Below are 22,706 nucleotides of genomic sequence, written 5' to 3'. Positions count from 1 at the left end.
ATAATCTAAAACTAAATCTGTATGTAATTTCCTTCCCTTTGTTAATTGAAGATTAAAACTAAATAAAGGGGAAGCCTTCTATGAGGCTACTTCCAACAACAGATGACTCAACTAGCACCTGAGAATTTGTTGTGCTTGTGTGTACTAAGGTTCTGAACTTCCTGTTTCAATAAAATACCAAACAAGTTGTGTTTCCTTTACAAATAAGCTATTACATCAAACCCTGTTCCTATAATTTCAGTTTTTGTCCTCATTCCAACATTTTCTTTGGCAAATGTAGAAACATTCTAATTAAAGAGAAGAGAAAAACAAGCATCATTCATCATGGTAAGAATGAATGCTCAAAAGAACATCCTTACTGGTTACTTGTTCATTCAGTTTAATTTGGCTTTTTAAGTGCACTTAATTATGGCATGCAGTTCTCTGAGATAAAACATGGGTAGCAGGGTTTCCACTAATAGTGTCTTGTGAAAGCTATTCAAGGTAATAATTCCTCCAATGCCATACAAATATAATACCACCTGTGTAAAGTAATTAAAAATATTTTTAGAACACCATAATACCTTAAATACACTATTCTTTAACATATCATTTGAACATTTTAAAGTGGAAATTCCTGTGTTGTCGCCAGTACAATCTATAAGGTAAGAATCCTTTCCAATGTCCTCTCTCCTTAATTTTCAAATTTTGACCTCTGTCTACTTCATGTGCAATTAACCATGAGAAAGACAAATTCCCATGAAAAGGTAAATACCAGACCTGCAAACACAACATAATGTAACTGTCTGCTTAAGTACAATACAGCCTATATATTACAACATATGTGGTTTCTTTCCTAAATGTATTTAACCACAGAATTGGAAGTGCTGATTCACCGAGGCAGAAGCTCAAACTTAAAAGGACACTATAATAGGAGTTATAATTAATCAAACAAATGTCATTTTGGATAAGTCTATGTGCACATTGTATCTTTGTGGAGAGCACTAGCTCTTTGTCTTCTAAACCAAAGGCTTCCAGCAAATGAAGCTAAAACCCCAGTCAGCTGCTCGGGGTTGTGTTCTAGACAAATCTGGAATGCAGGAGAAAAAACATTCACTGTAAATGGCTAAAGCCAGTGGAGGATACTGAAAACTTCTGATGAAAGAAATAACCACTACAATGTCTGCAACACCCTCCCAAGGCAGTATGAAAATAGAAATAGTGCAGTTAATCCTGGAAAAACCCTACGTTTGAGGAATGATCTCATCAAAAAGGAGAATGACTTGGCAGTGCTGTTGAGAAGAAGCCAGCAGCCCTACAGCAGTGGGGAGGTGCTCTTGGGGAAAGCACACAACAGGAGATTGGATGGCAGTGTGCACTCACAGCCCAGAGAGCCAAACCTATCCTGGACTGCATCAGAAGCAGTGTGACCAGGAGGGCAAGGGAGGAGATTCTGCCCCTCTGCTCTGCCCTCTTGACACTCCACCTGGAGAGCTGCATCCAGCTGTGGGGTTCTCAGCATAAGGGCATGGAACTCTTGGAGCAAGTCCAGAGGAGATCACAAAGGTGACCAGAGGGCTGGAGGGCCTGTCCTATGAAGACAGGCTGACAGAGTTGGGATTGTTCAGCTTAGAAGAAGAGAAAGCTCCTGGGAGATCCTAGAACAGCCTTCCAGTACTTTAAAGGGGCTACGAGAGAGCTGGAGAGAGACTTTTTACAAGGGTATGTAGTGACAGGACAAGGCAGAATGGCCTTAAGAGGAAGGAGGGTAGGCTTAGATTAGATATTAGGAAGAATTTCTTTACTGAGAGGTAGCAAGGCACTGGAACAGGTTGCCCAAAGCTGTGGATGTATCCCTGGAAGTGTCCAAGGCCAGACTGGATGGGACTTTGAACAGCCTGGTCTAGTGGAAGGTGTCCCTGTCCATGGTGGAGAGGGTTGCAGCTTGATGATCTTTAGGGCCTCTTCCAACTCAAACCATTTTATGATTTTATGAACCTCCAGAAAAAAACCCACAACCAAACAAATCCCAAACAAAAAACCAAACCCAACAAACAAACCTGAAGCAAAAAACCAAGAAAAGATATTTTCTATTTTTAATATCAGATGAACTGCTATGTGTCCTTCAGCATCTCCTACATGAGTAAGCAGCAAGCAGTCCAATCCACATGACACAGAGAATAATAATAATAATAATAATAATAATAATAATAATAATAATGGGATCACACTATGGTACTGCTTCAAGAAGCACATCTTTCATTTCATAAGTATGAGCTTAGCCAGACCAAAAACCCAATGGGATGGGACAAACAGATCTTTCAATTATTTATGCCATTCCTATTTTACAGTTTTTCTTCTAAGACACAATCAACTCAACTATGTAGTTCCACATAGTAAAGTTTTGTGCAAAACTTAATTAATGTCATAGTTATCTACCTCCTTCAGGTTAGACTAAACTCAGAACTTCAGTAATAGTATTCAATAAAATCTGTGGAGTTTGGCCTTGCTTTGTTTTGCAAGCAGGCCAGCTTGCAAACTGCAGCTTGCAAACTGCAGCTGTTTCAAGGCTCTTACAATGTGCCTTGATTCAGGCAGGAATCTGAGGCTAGGCAAAACTTTTGGTAGATCACTGAAGTTTTGGGACAAGTTTTTCAGTTTTAACATGATAGTAAGGACACCTTTAAACTAATTCTTAAATGTGTATTTTTTTATTTTAGAAAGTTAGTACTAAACAGAATTTTTATACTTTTCCCCTGGATTGTCCTAATATGTTCAAAACATACTAGTTTAAAACATAGATACTAATTAATAGTTACTGTTAAAACAGTCAACAAAAATCCACCCCATTCAGACTACCCATAAAATTCCTGTCCCTCAGGCAAACATACTGCTGTTAGATTTCTCTCTCTATCATAGATTTAAAAGTAGGTATGACATGCAGCAAAGACTACTGAAGGTGAGCAGAATCAGGCTGCCTCATGTCCACAGGTAAAAGCCTCTCATGTGAATCACTGCCAAAATTTCCTGCTTGAAATGCATTTGATAAAGCCTCCAGGCCACAAATAAATTTGGTAGAATGAAATATGGGTAAAGTGTGACCTTTCAGTCAGATTGGGGAAAAAAAAGGACAGAAATATTCTTCTGAAGATCAAAAGGTTCCTGGTGCAGACACTATCGTTTGTTCTGGATTTGAACAATGTATTGAAATACAAAGTCTCCTTTCATATTCAGTGGAAAATAATGAAGAAATACTACCTTTGTAATAGTAATATACTGACTAGCAAAGTGAGGCTCTTTTTTGATTGCAGCCTCTGGGACCAACTTCAGGCAAATATTAAATAATACTTTTTAAAATGATGAATTTAGACCACCTTTATGTACTTGTGATAAATAACTTCAATAAGATACTTGTAAATAACTTCAACAAGAGATAAATCATTGCAAGAAAAACATGACAATGGAACTTCTTGTCTTTGAAAAAACCTCCAAGGTCCTACAACAGAACCTCATCAACACATAATAAAACACAAAACAGTAAGAACAAGTACTGAAGTAAACTTCTATTTATATAACATATAAAAACATATACTCACAATCACAGTAACTAAAAATCACCATTGCAAAGTAAATCAGCTGATGATGGAATTTAGTTTGACAACTATTTTAAGAATACATTTAAAATTGATTTTTTTTAGTGTTTATGTGGTTGGAGTAAAGGTATAGGAGTTAGGAATCAAAGAAGACTATTAAATTCTTATATCAGGGAAACTAAGACTAGCAGGACAAAATCTGGCACATATTCATGGAGTATTTTCTTCATATTAGCTGTGAATTACTTCAGTCTCCATTTTGGAGGACAGAATTCTGCAGTTAAGACTGTACCTTAGACACACTTATTAAAATGCCTGAGAAGACGAGCTATAGCAACTAAAATGTACATTCTAAAGCTCTCAGGAGATGTAATTGAGAAATACACTCAGAAAAATATCAGGTCTGTAGGCTGTGATCCTGCCCTGTAAAGACACTGTCATGGACTTCAGTGTCATATTCTCTTCCGAGAACATGAATAGAGTTGCAGTACAACTTTTTGCTTATGACTAAATGAAGAAACAGCAAGGAATTTATTAAAAATAGGGAAATTTAATAAACAAGATTCACTTTTGCTGGAACCATTCATCTCAACAGCTCCACTAAAACTGTCAGACCAGAAATTTTCCCTTCTCAACACAGCTATAAAGAGTCTCCACAAAGTTCCACCATATTTTGGCTTCTTCAGCTATTCCATCTTGACCTACTGTTAAATAAATGATAATATAATGATAAGAACTCATAATTCAACACATTTTTGCTCTTATAAAACAACAGTTCTTGATATATACATTCTTCTGTGCTATGTAGAAGTAGTTTTTACAAGTTCACCTTTAAATAAATGGAATGTATTTTGGACTGACAGCATTTTAACTATTACAGATAAACACTGCATATAAGCCTGATTTACTGTTATGCAATGAAATACACATAAACAAATAAAATACACATAAACACTTTCCTTCGACCTTAACAAGTGTGAGGATCAAGTAAGACAAAGCAGGATTTCAGAAGCTTTAGCTGTATAACCCCTGTGGGGCTCCAATGGCTTAACCAACAAAAAAAAACCATTATAGGCAGGAGGCAGGAGGCTTTCTGGCACACCCTGGTCTCATGAAACTCTCATTCTTCCATTTTGTTCATATACGGAAGACAGAACTCCAATTTTTCTGTCACTACCATCCATACATACAGTAGGTTTCACTCATAAAATACTGAACATGTACAGAGAAACCTTTTTTACTGAAGGATAAAAGTATTTAGATGGCAGTGACTAAATAACCATGATATTTCTAGGCATTATGATAATATACATTACTTACAGTAAGAAAAGAATATTAAAGCTAAAAGCTGATTATTAGCATCAAGCACTTTTGCAAAGTGTACGTGACCATCTGCCAGTGAGCTTGTAATGAATCATACAGACAAACACAATCACAGTGCAACATCACCAGAAGAGAAAAGACAAAGGCACATAAACTTGACTATGTTTTTTTCTACCGTGGAAAAAAGATCAAAGTAAAACTTTGATTGTGTTTTTAAATGATAACACAGTTTACCCAAGTGTTGATTTTCTAGAAGTGCAAGATTACAGTTCAGATGATAATGTAAAAGCATGTGCAGTGCATGCATAATGTGCTACTATTGCAGCAAAGTAGAAATTTACCAAATCTACATCAATAGAGCAATAGAAACATTGGTTCTTCCTTGCAATTAATATTGGCCTGGGTCTGTTCTTATCACCTGTATACTAGTTTCAGCTTCTTTACTGCAGTCTTTGCTTGCTTTTTTGGTACTTTGTTATCCCCTTCTAAACACTTTCCAGTGTTTCTTTTCATTTAAGAATCACATCTTTTCAAGAAACTCAGAAAACAACCCCAAAGCAAATAAACAAAACTGCAGTTTTGTTTTATGAAATGTAGCCTATGTTTATGTGCTGAGAAAATTCTGGACTGGAACAAGCTGTCAACAACCTTCTTTTAGCAAAAAGTTTACATTCACTCATTTTTCATTTTCATGTTAGTCCAAACTAGTCAAATGCAGAGAGGAAACTAGAGACATACATCACAATTACAAGCAAAATAACCAGTGAAAAGTTTTTCTGACCAAAGTGTAGCAAGGCAGCAAGATTCTATTAGTCAGAGACGATTGTACTGTATGAGGCCGTTGTACTATAAGCAAGAACCACTGAGAGGTAAAAAGGAATTACAGAACTGATTTTTATCTTGGAAAATTAGCTATGTAGATAAAACAGAGCTCTTTTTAGGAGCTAAATGGGGTGTTAAAGTTATTTGTAAGTCATTGCAGAACATAATCATGTGCTCCTAGATTATAGACATGTGCATAGATTAAGTACATCAGCCAGAGAAGGCACAGAAGTAGGTGGGTGTCCTTCCCAGTATGGGCTCCTGAGCAACAATCAGATGCATCCATAAAGTCTAACACGTTTCCAGAACTGTTTTATCTTGGCTATTTTGTCATGTATGCTATGTATATCTGAGTATCCTACATTTTTAAAAACAAATTTTAGATAAAATTGGCCTTTTGACTCAGCAGGTCTTTGTGAACTAACATTTAAAGGACTTATTCCACAAAAAATGATGCTATGTCTTCCTCCTTCCAGTTTGAGCCAATTTCCCTAGTATGGAAGCAGGATGTACTTCAAGTTCTCATGTCTTCACTGGTAATAAAGGATAAAATTAGTGCCAGGCTCAACAATCTATCTTTATTAAATAAAAATAGTAATTTTCATACGCATCCTGAATATGTAAACTTTCCTTTCTTGTCTGTTAGCAATGTATTGAATGCAGGGATTATTCTGAGTTTCACAGATGTAACACAGACAAAGAAACAGCAGTGAAGGACTAGAATACTACAAAAGCAGCACGTAACTTGCAGAAAGTAATAGCTTGGTAGTACCTTTTTTAACCTGGGATGTAAAGTGAGATGCCAAGTGTTGAGATGATTTATGCTCTCTCTTGTAATATAGTTAATACTAAAAGTGAAACCATGATAAATGAAGGTAAATATTCTCAGGGTTCTTTCCATTAGACTGGCAGTTGAAATGCTTAAAAAATCCTCCACATGCATTAACCTGAACATTATAAACATTCTACCTGTCGCCACAGTAAGTTTTAGGAAGTGAACTGTGAATTGTATTGGAGACAGGAACCAAATTTTAATTTACTTTGAAGTTTTCTACAGTATGTAAGGTATCGAGAGGACTTGCTTCTTATTAGGTACATAAACACACACATGGCAATAAAAAGGAGTTGAACGGTATTAGATTTATAAATAGATACAAGAAAACAACATCTTGAAAGCAATGCCAAATAGGCTGATGTTATCAGTATTTACTTTCATATTCTGGAAATGTGAAAGGAAGGTCTTACAATGGGACTTTAGAATTTACATTTCTGGGACTGCTAACTGAACTATTCATCAACCAGGATTCTGGCTTTCAAAATCATGCTAAAAAATATGGGTTTTATTTACTTGCTGCCTTCTACTGCCATTTTGCAGAGAAACATATTCATGCTTCTGTAACCATGAGGAATAGAATTATTTCCCCTAAATTTAAGCTATCATTTCTTTCTTAATCTAATTAGTTCATAATCTAGGACATAACAGACCAAAAGGACAGAGTAACATAATCACTGGCAACACCAAAAACAAGGCAAGATTTATCTTTTACCCCAAAACTCTTGAGAAAATTTGTAACAGCTGCAGTTTACATTTCAAATACAACCTAAACTACTCATGCATAGAACGCATTAAAAGGCTCTTAGGCTTTCCCAAGCTCATAGATCAGAGATACATTCTTACCTAAAGATGCAAAGGGAGACATACTGGGATTTTTGGAAGTCTCTAAGCCTACACTGAGAACCTCTGAAAATCTGTCATTCATTTATGAACATTAAACATTTTAAAGTTTTAACCGCAAAGCATTTTAAAGTATAGAATACATGGCTATTCCAGTAAAAGTTGACTCTAACAGCTGAGAATGGAGCAGAATATAAAAATTAAAAACAGAATAAGGATTTTGTAATCCCTTATTCCTCTGGTTTTGTTCTCCTGCCTGTAACTTTTATTTCTGCTGAGCTTGGCAGATGTCCCACAGAAGGGGGGATGTCCAGTGTTACACCGTCAAGTCTGATGTCTCATATGAAAAGCATATGGAGTATGGATTTCTACATACTTTCATTGAAGCCAGGCTGATTTGCAGATGCCTGGTAAACTGGAAAAATGACACAATGCATAAGTGGATAAAACCTTCATGTACAGCAGATGCACTACCAGCTACAGTGTATTTGATGTCCATGTACAGAGCTGTTACATGGTCCCAAACTGTCCTGAATTTCAACAATTAGTATTTAGGGTTTAGGATTCACAACTCTACCTTTATAGAAGAATATTAACTAGAAAAAAAACAAGAAGAAAAAGAAAAGGACAATATAACAAATCCTCTCTCCCTTATTTCCCATTCAGAATACTTTCATTTCAGTTTATTTTCTGTTCATTAAAATTACTTCATTACACCAGCTGTGATATGGTGCAATACTTACTAAGCCATCTGCCAGTTCATTTTTTTGGAAACAGGTGCCTCCTTCTGACATGGAAGAGCCAGAAAAGAGATAGAATTTGATGAATGAACATTTAATGAATTTATGAACATTGAGAAATCAGTGAAAGGGAACCAAGTTTCACTTATTGTAAAGCCTGATTTGGATCAGCCACGAAAGCCAATATTTGAACTAGTGGTAACACCTCTTGAAAATGCTTCCAATTAATTAGCTAGTCCACAGGATGTTTGCTGAGAAATCTGTATTCTTTAAAAAAATTCTCACTGTGTAAAGCTAATGCAAATGGCAACTGTGTGAGGATTCACACATTCTGGTTTATTTTAAAAATACACTTGTATTTCAAATAAAGACAGTTCTTGGCTACTGTTCATGTCATTAACAGTTTTAAAAGCCTCGGGCCATCCTCTGTAGGCAGGCACAGGGCATCTGCAAATTACAATAATGCAGAACAGACCCACATTTTGTTTACTTCAGCAGCTTCTGATCATTTTCCATGACAGATGTATCACAAAAAGGTTTTGACTGATTTAAAGCATCACTTTTTTTTGAGTCCTTGAGGCTATCAGTTTATTGAAATAGCTATCCTAAAAGCATGTGTTATTTTTCTTTATTGGGTGTACTGTAGTCTAAAACTGTGGGCCAGCAGATTAGGTCAGAGCGAAGTAAGCACAGATTTTCTGCCCCCATTGCAGAACCAGCAAGGTAAAAAAAATATGAATACAAAGGAGCCCACTTCACATCAAATAAATGTTCAAAAATGGAGGTTTTAAAAGTAGAGAAATTAAGCTATCATAAGTTAATGAAGAGCAATCTGATTTTGATGTAAAATTTATGGCTTTTTCAGATCATGATGTCCATGAAATGCATTTTCAAAAAAAATTATTCACTGCAGATATTATGTTTAAATAAATTTTCTTTTAAAAGAATTCTGAAAGCAAAAACAGCAATCAAGCCATTGATAATTGAGAATAATTGAGAATAATTTGTCTGGTTGCAAACTTCTCAGCCAAGAAGGTTTTTGTGTGGGCAGTAATAGTCTATGAAGCACAGTCTCACTCTGATGCTTTTAGCAATTGGAATAACAGTGTTCTTTTGCATGTCATTGATGGAATTAATAATATAAAATTAACTTGTCCCGATATTGCAAAGAAATCTGAAACCATAACAATTTCCAATATTAAACCCACTGCTGCCCTATATTGGAATAATTGTGCTTAACAGTTTGCAGACATTAATATTAGCTTGTGCCTGATAGGTTTAATTTAATGTCTGTGAGAAAATGCAAGACTTATTTCAACTATATTAATTATAGTTTTATCATCTGAAGAGGGATGTTTTTTCCTAAAAGCACTTTTCACATGGAGGTCCAACATAAACATTTTTCTTTCTTTCATCAAAGTGATGAGGTTTGATGGGAGAAATGAAGAGATGAAAAAGCTTATTAAATCACTTAATTCATACTGCTGCCAGCATGGGATTTTCCTTTACATTTTTCAGTGTTTTGCCATATGTATTACTCAAACAACAGGGATTCCATTGCTTCTCATGAGAGGCTTTTCTACAGTCTCAAAGATCTAGCTTCAGAAGATATCTCTGTATACGCTGTATGAAATTAAAACAAATTTTAGGCTATGACTCCATGCAGTTTCCCTGCCTGCTGTAGTCCTGCCTGGAATACTTCCCAGCTCGCTGAAAACTCAATCCATTGCTAGTCCATCCTTCCTCACCATGGGCTGCACTGGGGGTCCAGCACAGTCCCTGCTTAAACATTTCAACAGACATTTACCAAAGGTATAGTGCTCTTAGCCTTGCAAAATGTGCCTACAGTGTAAAAGAATTATGTTTCCAGGGTGAACAATCTATTTAGACCAAATTTCTTACTGTCCTGGTTTTTTTAATCAATTCACAGTCCAATTACTGAATCCATTACTGAAGAGTGGCAAAACAACACACTTTGGATACAATAGTCTAATAACTATAATAAAATAAAAAATACTGATAATATACTAACAACAGCACTTTAAGATGAGACAATGAAACACATATGAAATCTTGAATAACCATCACTTATTTCCATAAGTTTCATGACATTCATTTCACCTAACTTCTGGTGCTGTCATCTGAACTTGCTACCCAAGAGTCTCCTTGGGATCAACAGAGAGAAATTTCTCTGACTCTACAAGTAAATCTTGGTTGCCCTGGTATATGCATTTAATCAAAGAAGGGCACCTTAACACCCTACACAAGGATACAATCTTAATTAATGCAAACATAAAATATTCTAAGCTGGCTGAGTTAGGAGACGTCATTTCAGGACATCATTTAGTAAATATTTGAACATATGGATTTTGCCTCCTAAAAATGATACTCAAGTGGGTGAACAGGCAAAGGAAAGCAGAAATTAGTAGAAAAACATCAGCTGATCACTAATTCGATGAACTACAAATAAAGTTATTTATGTTCAAGACAAATGCTATTCAGTGGACATTGCTATTAGGGCTCAGGCTGAATTTTCTGTGTAGGGAAATTACTCAAGTAATAATTCAGATTTAGATAAAAGTCCAGTAAAAGGACTTTCTCATTGGTTTGTGTTGGGAAGAAAATATACCACTTTAATTATAAGATAGTTATAAGAGATTTGGTCTTGTCTACATAGTCCACTGGAGATGGAGATTATCTTTCCAGCAAAGGATTTATTTGGAGAGATAAAGAACAGAATATTACTCAGCCAGTGAGGTACTTAGGTTAATATTTGCAGAGCAATAAGTTGTACGGAGACAAGGAGTCCAAACTCACAGAAGCCCTAATCTTGGTATCTGTATGCAGCTAATCTTTGTGCTGTCCCATCATGGGTTCTGATGCCTCACTAATCAGGGGAGAAAAAACCCCACTTTAATTCCTTCCTTTGCTTGTACAGCAGTAAAACCAACAACGAAAAGAATGCCCAGTTTCTGTGGCAGAATCAGCAAGAGGGTGGGCAATGTTTTTGAGAGCTTTTACCGAACTATGTTTATTAGTACTGAAAAAAAGAAAATATTTATCTTTATGGAGTGCAAAAATAGTTTGCAGTTGCTCTGTCCACTTCAAATTACACATCCATTATACAGTTCAACAAATATGAATATATGAAAACATGCTGCAAATATTTTTCTTGCACTCTCCATAAAAAGGTTAGTGCATGTACTGTATTTTTTTCTTGAGGGAAACAGATGTCAGGAACTAGGTACCTTACTGTGGCCGTAAATGTCCTCTCCCTCTCTGAAAGTGTTGTTTATTCCTCTTACACAGTTTTTCACTTCCTTTTCATTCCCTCTTTGACACCAGTTTATCTTTGAATTCAGATCTTAACTTGAACATGCTCTTCGGAAGTGTGACACGCTGTTATTATCAAATAAGTGCGCTATGACCAGATGAGAGAACCTTCCGCTAACCTGACTGACTGCTTACAAGAGGAAGGATTTAAATCACAGGCACTGGGGTGATTTGTAAGGCTATCTTACTGTCAGCTGCTTAGACTTTTAAAAATACATTCCTTTAAACAAACAGCATATACATTTTTCTTTAAGAAGGCAATAAGACAGACTTCTCATTTTCCAAAACCCTTCTGGATTCTTTCAGAGTCTATTGCCTTTTCACATCAACATAATGCAGCATTCACATAATATAACAAAAGTCAAAACTCTCATAAAGATTTTAGGTTTAAATTGTCCAAATGCACAAAACTGTAATTTAAAAGACATTTTTCAAAGCATAGAAACAGTATATAAGCATGCAGAGTAACGACATCTGTTAAGTTTTTAACTTATCATTCTACAGTAAAGAGTAAATACAAAAGTGCTATGGGAACAATTTTTCAAAACAGGTTTTAAAGGCTTTACTACATATTAGCACACAAGTTATTTCATTCAGTTTCAACCAATGATAACCTGTTTAAACAAGTGCTTTATTATGCTTTTCCCAGGATGGGAAATAGACAGGGCACAGCACTTAACACTGTCAGATATTCAGCAGTGCAATTGTAAGATCCTTTACATTAGCTGCTATTTCGATGTTAGTTTTGAACCTGTGCTATTTAAGATGTAATTACACTTGCAACCAGCTAAAGTTTGTTGTCATCACATAACTCTGAAGAGAATAAGCACAGCCTTTGTGCACTATAGCCAAACTATATAAAAATGTTAAGGAGGAAGGACATGTGGCAACTATTCTTCATAATCCTGGGACTAACTTCCTACTTCTGTATGTGTATGACTCATCTTTCAAAGATTAAAATAACATTCATTATTAGAAAATGCTCACAGTGAAAGACACTACCATCTGTCCTGCAAACAGGAACTTCATTAATGCACAGTAATAGTCTTCTTAGATATGAGCCTACATTACTTGTATAGACTAGAGTTTGGTAGATACTTGTGAATTCTACTTTAGATATCACTTAAAAATTTGGACTGAAAAAGGGAATTACTATAAAAGCAATGAAGCAGCAGAAATTAAGAAGCTTTTTGTATTTAACAAGGTTTTGGAGTGTGGAAGTGATAATGACAGGAATTTAAAAAAAACCCCATTAATTCATGTTATTGTTATTACTCAGGATGTGATATCATGAAGTCCCAAGGTAAATTAAAATGACCACTTATATTTTAGGTACAGTGGCATCAACAACATACTAGGCACAGACATATATACAAATATAATTATGCTTATACAGATAATGTCTTTTAATGTTAATATCGTATTACTATAAAAAAAAGTGGAACACCAAAATTAGTCTATAATTTGGAAATATGATCAAATTAAATATCTGAGGGTCTGAGAAAAGATATCCCAAGTTTAACCCAAAACAGTCCAGGAAAGCCAATCCAGCCAGTGGCTACAAAGAAAGCGATGAAGATGACATATTGGTAGGAGAGGTGCTGAATTTAGATCTTCCAAATTCAAAGCAATTAAGTATATAATCTACTTGTGTGAAGCTCTAATGGTTGTCTAACCATCTATCCTTATGATAGCAAAGTTGAACTTAATTTACTAATGCAGAACTAATATAATAAGCTTCATAAGCAAGTCACATTTCAAATGTTATGGAGGAATCAGAGAGATTATGTTACAAAATTCAGTATGTTGATGATAAGGACCAAGATAGGGGTTTTAGACACATTAATAAAAGCATAGCATCAAGAAAGGGAGAGGATAAAACATCATAGACATAAAGGAAACATAACTTGCAGATTATAGATTTAAATGCATTGAAGGATGGTGGCAGTGTCAATTGTTAAAGATAAAAAGCGAGAATGGAAGAATTTCCAAGGGAATACACAAAGTCTGGTTTTGGAAGCATTATGCTTCCACTGGTGCTGTGACATCTAGGAAAAATACTGTGTACTGAAATGATGGATTGGATGTTACAAGGCAAGATGGAAAAAACCAGACTGAGTCACTAAGACAGAGTGGTAACTGAAATTTTCAGTAGATCAGATTATTGACCTCTTGTCCCTTCAGCAGAAGTACAATATGAGAACTATTGGGCAAATGCCCTCCCTTGTAAGGAAGGGCACTCAAAGGAGACGTGATGGAACGTCAGAGATGGAACATAAAGTTGATTATGAATTCACAAGATGTTACACCAGATGTTCTGAGTGATTAGAAATAAACTGCAGCTGAGAAAGTGAGTGGAATCCTGAGACTTTGTTCAAGAAGTCATGAGAGACTGGTGCAGAAGCTCAGATGGAATAAAAATGAGCAAATGGTGGGGAAAGCAGGAATGATTGTTAAGATGTTATCATTAATTTTAAAGTGCTAAAAATCTGACCTATGGGTCTGGATGAAAAGAAATTGTTTGGCTTATAGGAAAACATAATAACCTTTCACTCCTCTCTTTGAAAAAGAGTGTAAGATCTAAAAACAGACAAGATTTTCAGCAGCCTAAAAATCCAATAGGGTCCTAGATCCTGTTTATTAAGTTATAAGTTCATGAGTCTTGTCCTTGTTGACATTTGTTCCTGAGAAAAATGCTAAACTACTTACAGTGAAGGAAAATCTTGAAAGTTTTAAAGTGGCAAAGTTTGCAGATATCAGACTAAGGCTAAGTCAACATTTTCTTATATTTCTTAAGTTTATATGCTTCCTTTTCTATCAGAGATCTCACAAGATCTCTGTATCTGCCTGTCAAACAGAAGCTGTGCAGCTGTAAGTAAAATGGTAGTTGGAAAGATAATGTTAGTAGAATTCAGGCATCTCTCTCAGAGCAGCCTAGTCATCTGCTGCATGGAAGAAACCCATGATTGGCTGAGTAAGGGAATTCACTGTTTCCCAGGAAAGGAAATTGCCTGCACACATCTGGTAAAATGTTCTAAATGTTTAGTTTTGACAAAATACACATTTCATCTCTGCTTATAAGGTGAGTTCTGTAGAGTGGGTGTCTTCTTTCTAAAAAGAGAAAGATCTAATTTGTACTTTACATATATATCAATCCACTATTTGGTATTTTATGGCATATACTGTATACACTTAGCTCTAAAGCAAGCAGGAACTCACAGGCTGAAAGCTGTATTTTAGTTTACAGGAAAAATGTCTCATGAATGTAAATATAACACTCCATATCGACAGCAGAAATGAAAGATGAAGAGAGCAACAAACATGAAAGAAATACTGAGAGGATGTGACTAGCCTGAATTATAACTTTTTACTCAGTTTCTGACATTTATAAGACTCCATGCCAAATTATTTAAATTCCTCTTTACTTCAACATGTCTAACAAAGAAATGGTCGTTCTTATAACTGACAGGGGACAGATCTTCTCAGTCATTCAGTTTTCAGAATAAGTCCTCCCTTTCAAGTAGACTTGTTAAAATGCCTCTAAGGCTAAGTAAAAAGGCTGTATGCAGGCATTTTCCTTCCTCTTCCTCAGATTTCAAGGACAAAAATGGATTTAACTTGCCTTACTTTTCACACCAGTTTTCTAAATTTAGCTGTTACTACTTTCTTTTCCCCTGAACTCTGACTGGCTTTGACTCTCTGGAGAGGCAGAGAAGACCACTTCCTCCTCCACAGCTGGGAAAGCTGTTCCCAAAAGGACAGAAAGGGTGAAGGATCACAATCTACTGCTCCAAAAGATGCACCAAATACGGCACTAAGCTGCAGCTAAGGGTTAAAGGGATGTGTATTTATTTCGTTGGCAAGGTGAACAATCACTAACTTTCCTGGACAGTGGGAAAGAGCACCTCATTAAAGCAATATGAGTCCATTGGACCCAGATGGGGAAACAGCAAAACTCTCTCTTGGTTACGTGTGTCTGGGGGATTGTATTTCAGTTACTGCTCCTACAGCCTGGGATTATCAATGAAAGCTCGGGGCAAACTTTACCATGGTGCACCTCAGGGTATTACTGCAAGACCTAGATGAGAAACACAGTGAGTAGAAGCTAAGTGGTGGTGCCTGCTGTGCTGGTGAGAGTCTTCCATTAGGACTTTGTTGTCACTTCTCAGAGTAATACCTGTGCTTTCCTTACCTTTTCCCCGAACTGCAGCCAGCTGCCATAGCAACTGGCCATTTACTCATTCATTCATTCACAACATCAACAAAAAACCAAGACACAAAACCCAAGCCCAGCTTAAAACACAGCAAAAGGTAAACTTGTTTCTCTTTCCAGTATTCCTACAACCACAGTTCTCCCTAGTGGAGGCCCAAGATACAGCAAGGCTTCCTAGGCAGTCTCCAAATTCAGTTTGGCTCCTGGCCTCATTACAGCACAAGGGCCTCCCAGGGTCATGCTTTGGCCTTTCATAAAGGAAAACAGACTCCAGTTCAAACCTTTAGAGACACTCATCTCTCCTCCAAAACCCAGCAAAACTGAGCTGCCAGATTACAACGGTGCTGCGACTCATTAGGGTGGCATACAGATGGCAAGCTTTATAGCCATTCAAAAACTACTGATTTAATCAAGCCTCTCATGGAGATCCTGTCTAATGAACTCTCAGCAGATTCTCCCTTACATCTTGTCTTTTATATGTGTTCAGTACCTTGAGGAGAACTTTAAAAAGAAAACTTCTAAAAGACTACACTGCTCAGTCTCATATTTTCATTTAATATGTAACTAAATAATTTTTAAAAATCCATGAAAATATAATCAGAAAATAAAGATTATCCTCCAATTCTTCCTCGTTAAGAGACAGATGTTTCCAGGGCCGGAGCAATCTAATTTTTAGCACTACTCTATTAACTATACACACGAGGTGGTGAAAGGAAGGATGACTAGTACATATGGCCCTTAATTTTTTTGGGCTAGCTGTGCAAGAAAAACAGGGAGCAGACCAACTTAAGGGCAAGTTGCAATGGGAAATTCTCATTTAAATCAGAAAATAAATTAAAATACTCAAATAACAGAAAATACTGAATTGGAATGTCCGGTTAGATAGAAATGCTTCACACAGTGTAGTGCATTAATTTAATGCTATTTTCTGTCTTCTTTGGATCATAGTAGATTGGTCAAGTAACTTGCAAAGACTGCTATTCACATGGAATTAAACATTCTTTCAAAGACTTCAATTAATTGAAAATTAGAAATCAGTATACAACAAGTTTGAAACTTTGTTATCAATGCAAGGAGCTGTCACATTATCTGCTTGGCTATTGCAAGACAAAATTGAAGGGATGGAGAACGCATACTTCATATACCAAACCCTCCAAATACATAAATTTTGTTGCAAATAATCTTGACCGTTCAAAACATATTCCATTGTTTCTTCTGGTTAGAAGGATGGACAGTGGCACACAAATACTCCACAGGAAAAAATCCACCAAATTGTTTTCATTCATCACAGTCCAAATAGAATCTTTCTGGAATTCACCAGAATTAAAGTCTAGAGATTTTCCTTTCCAGAGGTAACTATGTAAAGAAATATCAGCAACTTCCAACAATCCAAGATATGAATTTTAGCTGCTACAACTACTTTTGACAACCCCTGAACACAACTTCCATGATATAAAAAAGTAAGCCTCATTAATATACTATATGAGATAAAGCAAGTTATGTAAGAGTCTGTCTTAAGAGCTCTTGAGACATGCTGGGATTTTCCTTGAATATGAGAAACTTTGGTCAGTAATTCATGTTAGTTTGACTAGCATGGCATTCCCTTTGTTTATTTTAATTAAGAAAGATCTATTGTTTCCAGATCTAGACCTAGCCAAAATCTCAGGCAGTTTGTCCTCAGGAGTCAGTATCCTATCATGTTGGTTTCAAGAAGCCAATTTCTCCTTATGGAGAGGTAAACTTTTCCAAAATTTCAGTGGAATGGACTCTTTCCCAGGGTCTGGTAAGGCTAGTAATTTTCTGCTTTTTCAAAATGACCGATGATTGCAGAGACCATGGCAGTTGGGAAGTAGTCCTTTTTACTCTCACATATAAATTTCAAATACTTTATTAGAATTTCCCTCCCCTTTTATGGGTATTTCCCACTCCCAAGGGCACAGAATTGGGCTAGGGAGAGCTAACAGGGTAATTCCTATTCAGCCATGCCACTTCCTGAGCTATGCCTTACTGCCTCTGGATGGTTTTTCCTCTTCCAGTCCCAGCTATCTTGTGATTTCTAACTCTTTCATTAACATTAGCACTTCCAAAGTTAGCCATGTCATACAGAAAAAAAAAAAAGTGCCTTTAAAATAATAAATAAAAAGCTTGTAAGTACTTAACTCTTGAAAGATATGCCTAAAAATGAGTGTTAATCTCAGAGATTCAGTAAAATGCAAATTCTGTGTTCAACTGAAAACCTCTAATTACTGCCCCTCATGTTCTCTTTGCAAGGATGTACCCAAGCCTGCTTTTGTGTGCATGGGACAGTGTCTTTCTCCGTAATTCCACAATGTATTATACACCAACTAAATTGCATCTTGGTTCAGCACATTTTAAAGAAAATAAATTCAGAACAAACAAGCCCAGGGACAAATGTATGCCTGTATGTATGTATGTATGTATGTATGTATGTACGTATGTGCGTGTGCGTGCTTAGTGGGGATGGTCGAGGGTAAAGATCTTAAAAATTATTACCATCGCAAATAATTTACTAGCATAGTTGCAGGCTATCGGAACTGATTGCTCTGTCTAGGAACTCTTAATTAGAGCCGTGCTGCAGGAATTCGCAGGGGTCCTGCCGCTGCCGGCTCCTCCCTGGGGTTTCCTCTCGCCGCCCCGCTCCCGCCAGCCGCTGTGCGCTGCCCCCCGGCCCCGGCGAGCCCGGGAGGGAGGAGCGGCTCGGCTCCACACGTGTGCCGGCTCTTACCCACTCCTGCTATAAGGGCAGGGGAGCGAGTGCCGGGGCGGGCTCGGCGCGGGGGCTCGGCGGGGAGCGGCGCAGGAAGGCAGCGGGCCAGGCGGGGCGGCCGCAGCTGCAGCTGCTTCCCGCGCCTGACAGCTGCGGGCACGGCGGGAGCGGCCGCACCTCCCCGGCCCGCCCGGGGCACGCAGGCAAGCCCGGCCCTCGCCTCACGGCACATGGCAGCGGAGCGCTCGGCTGCGCCGCAGGTTAGCTAGGGCCGGGCTCCGGCCAGCGCATCCAGGCTCTCTAGGTCCGCCGAGTTACCGCAGGGACTAAAATGCAGCTGGCCGCCTGCTTCTTTTTGGGCTGCGGCATATTCTTAGCTTCAGGATACAACTCCTTCAGTAAGAGCATGGAGACGATAGGCAAGAAGCAGTACCAGGTTCAGCACGGGTCGTGCAGCTACACCTTCCTCCTGCCCGAGGCGGACAACTGCCGCTCCTCGACTCCGTACGTGTCCAACGCGGTGCAAAGGGATGCACCTCTGGACTATGATGATTCAGTTCAAAGACTGCAGCTACTTGAGAACATCATGGAAAACAACACTCAGTGGCTAATGAAGGTAGGGTAATGTAATTTCTATCCCAAAAACTTAACATCCTGTTATCTCTTTCAGTGTGATTTCTTTTTTTCTTGAACAGTTCCTAAATTCACAGAGTGCGTTGTCTAAGCTCATTTTCTGAATTACCTTTCAATCAAAAAGTTCTTTGGAAGTCTGGGAACATAATATTAACTGGAAAAGAAGAGTGAACTGCTCAGTTCTGCAGAGACTGTGCCTTAAAGTTTGTCATCACATTTGAGTTGCTTGGATAAATTACATATACAGATGGACTGTGAGCATGTCTGAAGTTTCTGACATGAGAGAAGCAGCTTCTAATTTATAATTAACTGGCAAGGGCTATTTTAGATCTATTTAAAGAATATAGAATGTACGTCTATCTGAGGCATTCCTGAAAAATGTTATCTGAAGTGTGATTTCAAAACTTGAATGCAGAAATTAACCTATTAAACCCCACTGATAAAGAACTGTAGCTCCAGCAAAGGCTGCAAGTCAGACTTGCAGTGAAATCAGCTTTGTGAAGTAATAGAATTTCAAGAAAATTCTTCAGTGGATATCCTTTGCATCCTGTAACATTTTCAGTGAAATGTACAAGATTCAAGGGAAAAAATAGCCTGGAAAAGGTGTTACAGATACCACAGAGCTTCCCTTAATGCAATACTATTGGAACTAAGGGAAAATTGACATGTTTATTGCCAAAGTGGCAACATTTGTACCTGAAAGAGCAGGAAAAAAAATTGCAGCATATATTTTCATTATTACTGGAGAATAAACCTGATCACTACTTCACATTTTTACAGAAATTAATTTGATTCAAAATTCTATGTAGTTCAACAGATTTTGATTTAAAAACCCTTTATTTCACTACTACCTGGAAAGGTGTTATAGTATAATCTAATTGCATAGTAAATTTATGAGCCTTTATGTTTTGTACCAACATGTCTATCTTCTAAGCAATAAATATTTTAAGGACTTGGCACAGTATTTCCAAATAAGTGTTCCAGTAATGGCATAATGGTTTCTTCATAGCGAAAAAATTTGTGTTGCAAATAGAGAGAATTCAGTTTTTTACAAAGAATAGCCATTTCATACATAGTTACAAAATAATTTTGCATTAGGACTCACTACTCTCATCAGTTACAAAGTTACAGAGCTACTGTGATACAACCAATGAAACCTGCTGGCACATTTGTCAGTGTTAAACTTTGCATTCCAAAACAAACAGCAGAGGGTTTTCATCAACCTGGAAGTGAGCCTTGAAGCTTAAATCCAAAATGCATACACTTGAAGGCTCCAGTGTGGAATTCTAAATCTCTCTTTACAGGTTTAGGATGCTTAATTTAGAGACACAAATAATGTCAGTTGAGTACTTTTTGGTGTTTTTTATGTATTTTTTTTTTGGTTGTTGTTTTTAAACAGGCAAACTTACTTTTCTCCACTTACTTACCCTTCTACTTATTAATTTACAATGCTCACTGTTGTAATGCTAAGACCACAATTAACAGATGTGCAATGCAGGATGAAAACCACACAGAGTAGAACAGTCTAAGTTACCCAGCTGCTAAGCAATTTCCTAACATAAATAGGAAATCACACAACACTTCAGGCTTAAACGCCACTTAACTAGACAAACACAGTATTGTAAGTGGCATCAGGTAAACAGAAACCACTGAGCATCCTTATTTAGTAAAAACTATGCTTTTTCCTGTCCGTCCCTGGGAGCTCAGTGCCAAGAGGAATAGGATAAGTATCTCTAACCCATTCTTTGGGGGATCAAAAGATAGATTCTGATTTACAAGACAGAGAAACGTTTCTCGTATTTGAGCAAAGGCTTCTAAATAAGATTCTTTAGAACAGCCTGTTGTTTTTTTTTTTCCTAGCTCTTCCACAGCTAAACATCCTGTAAAATATCTACTGTTTGCCTTTTTCACTATTTTAACACCTGCTCTCTGTCATCTGTTTTGTTCACAAAGAGGCTCCAACAAAAAGTAGCTTTTCCTCAGATTTACTTTGCTAGAGACACCTGGTCTGCGAGTGAAGATAAAGCAAACAATAACCTTTAAAGTTGCTTACAGTTTACTTGCTGTTTTTTTAAGGTCCCTAATACACATTGTTAGGTTCATATTTCAACCTCCCAAAACATAGTGCAAGGTCAGTCAAGGTGGGGTGAAAAAATTGTATTTGCTTTTTTTTTTTTGGTGTATTGAAAGTGTAATTCAAGAATGCTTTTAAAAAATAAGCTGACATTTAGCTTCTCAGCAATTGCACAAAAACCTTCATTAGGTCTTTCTCTTTAAAAAGTATTTTTTGTTCATTTAAGAGGCAGAACTTGTTTTATTTTGAAGTTGTGTGCAACATACATTACAAACTTCTAGTGTGAATTAACCATTAAATGCTGTTCCTGAAATATTGCACATCCCCAAACGTTTTTACACACCTCCCCCTCTCCTGCCTTTAATCCATCAACTAAAGGAAACGTTCTGTTTCTGAATGAACACTGGGCTGTATGAATGGAACAGCATGGGAAGTGTGTGCTTCATCTGCTTAATGGACAAACACAATGGGAAGAAAATGAGTTAGATATGTCCAGGTTCTTTTCTGATCTGCTCCTGCATAGGAAGCAAAAGATTTTTTTTCTACAGTTCCTACAAATTGCTTCTTCATGAAAACACATCTTTTTTCAATCAGAACTTAAATAATGCATTATGCCACTACTGTATGTGCCATACATGAAACTGGAGAATGTCTTTTGAAAAGCAGATTATGTTTAAGCATTCAGATGACAAGCTAGAGCAAACCCCTATTTCACCTAATCCATGGTTTAGCAGTAAGCCAGTAAGTGATACTTCGAAGCAAAGGCCAAAACGCTAGATCAGCTGGGCTGCAATATACCTGAAATGAACTTTCCTCTTTGACTTTTCCTATCTTGAGATCAATTTGTATACTGAAGTGTAAGATTTTTTTTCTAATGTGTGTGTGAGCAGAGAGCTTGTAACGCTTTCAATAATAAAATTTTTAATTGAGACGATAGCAGGCTGCTATGCAAGAGAGATACAAGACTGGAAATTTTAAATATAAACATATATGTTGGCTATTATACTTTGGAACTTTCAATATACAACACCAGGTTTCCAGATATTCCTAAAAGACAGGCAATCCCTTATGTTCAACAATTTAACTATTTCTATGTGAATAAATGGCAGCTTTACCATTTGGATCACAGCACTTGTACTCAAGGAACTGCATTTTTTTCAGATATTAAGACACTGAAATAACTGAATGCTGACTTGAATTTGCTTCTTAATATATTGACTGGATCCTATGACTCAGGAGATATGACTGTCCACAGCAATAGTGTAAAAGAAACAGGTCATATTTTCTTAGTCTTTCCTGTTACAAACAGCTGAAAACAATGTATGATCAAATTGATGATAACCTCTGGAATTTACTTGTAGTTTATCAGCAGATCAAAAGACTGGCAAATAAAAATCTGTGTCAGGAGTCAACATTTAAACCCATTTCCAGAGCCTCATCCTGAATCATCCCAGCAGACTAGGAGGGGGATGCGCTGCTGAGAGAAATGCAGTATCTTTGTATACACTTAACTGAGATTCATTTTCCCTTGTCTTGTAACCCTGAAAGGTAATAATTATTGTTGTACTGAATGTCATTTGTCAAATACAAAAA

General features: G+C 37.0%; 2 protein-coding genes across 6 annotated transcripts in view; one reads left to right on the top strand and one right to left on the bottom strand.

The window, feature by feature from the left end:
• Positions 1-22,706, bottom strand: part of MCPH1 (microcephalin 1) — a 123,881-nt gene that overhangs the window by 16,467 nt on the left and 84,708 nt on the right. The gene's annotated exons all lie outside the window — the stretch shown is intronic.
• The window catches only part of ANGPT2 (angiopoietin 2), a 45,277-nt gene continuing 40,714 nt past the window's right edge, over positions 18,144-22,706 (top strand). For both annotated transcript variants that reach the window (XM_038131620.1, XM_038131619.1), the window contains exon 1: positions 18,144-19,022. In XM_038131620.1, the coding sequence (XP_037987548.1) occupies positions 18,738-19,022 (285 nt within the window). In that variant the 5' untranslated portion in view covers positions 18,144-18,737. The remainder of the gene's footprint in view (positions 19,023-22,706) is intronic.

The sequence above is a fragment of the Motacilla alba genome, chromosome 3, assembly GCF_015832195.1.
Source record: "Motacilla alba alba isolate MOTALB_02 chromosome 3, Motacilla_alba_V1.0_pri, whole genome shotgun sequence".
In the NCBI taxonomy this organism is placed as follows: Eukaryota; Metazoa; Chordata; class Aves; order Passeriformes; family Motacillidae; genus Motacilla; species Motacilla alba.
The sequence above is the reverse complement of the archived record's forward strand: the minus strand, read 5'-3'. Positions and strand labels throughout refer to the sequence as shown.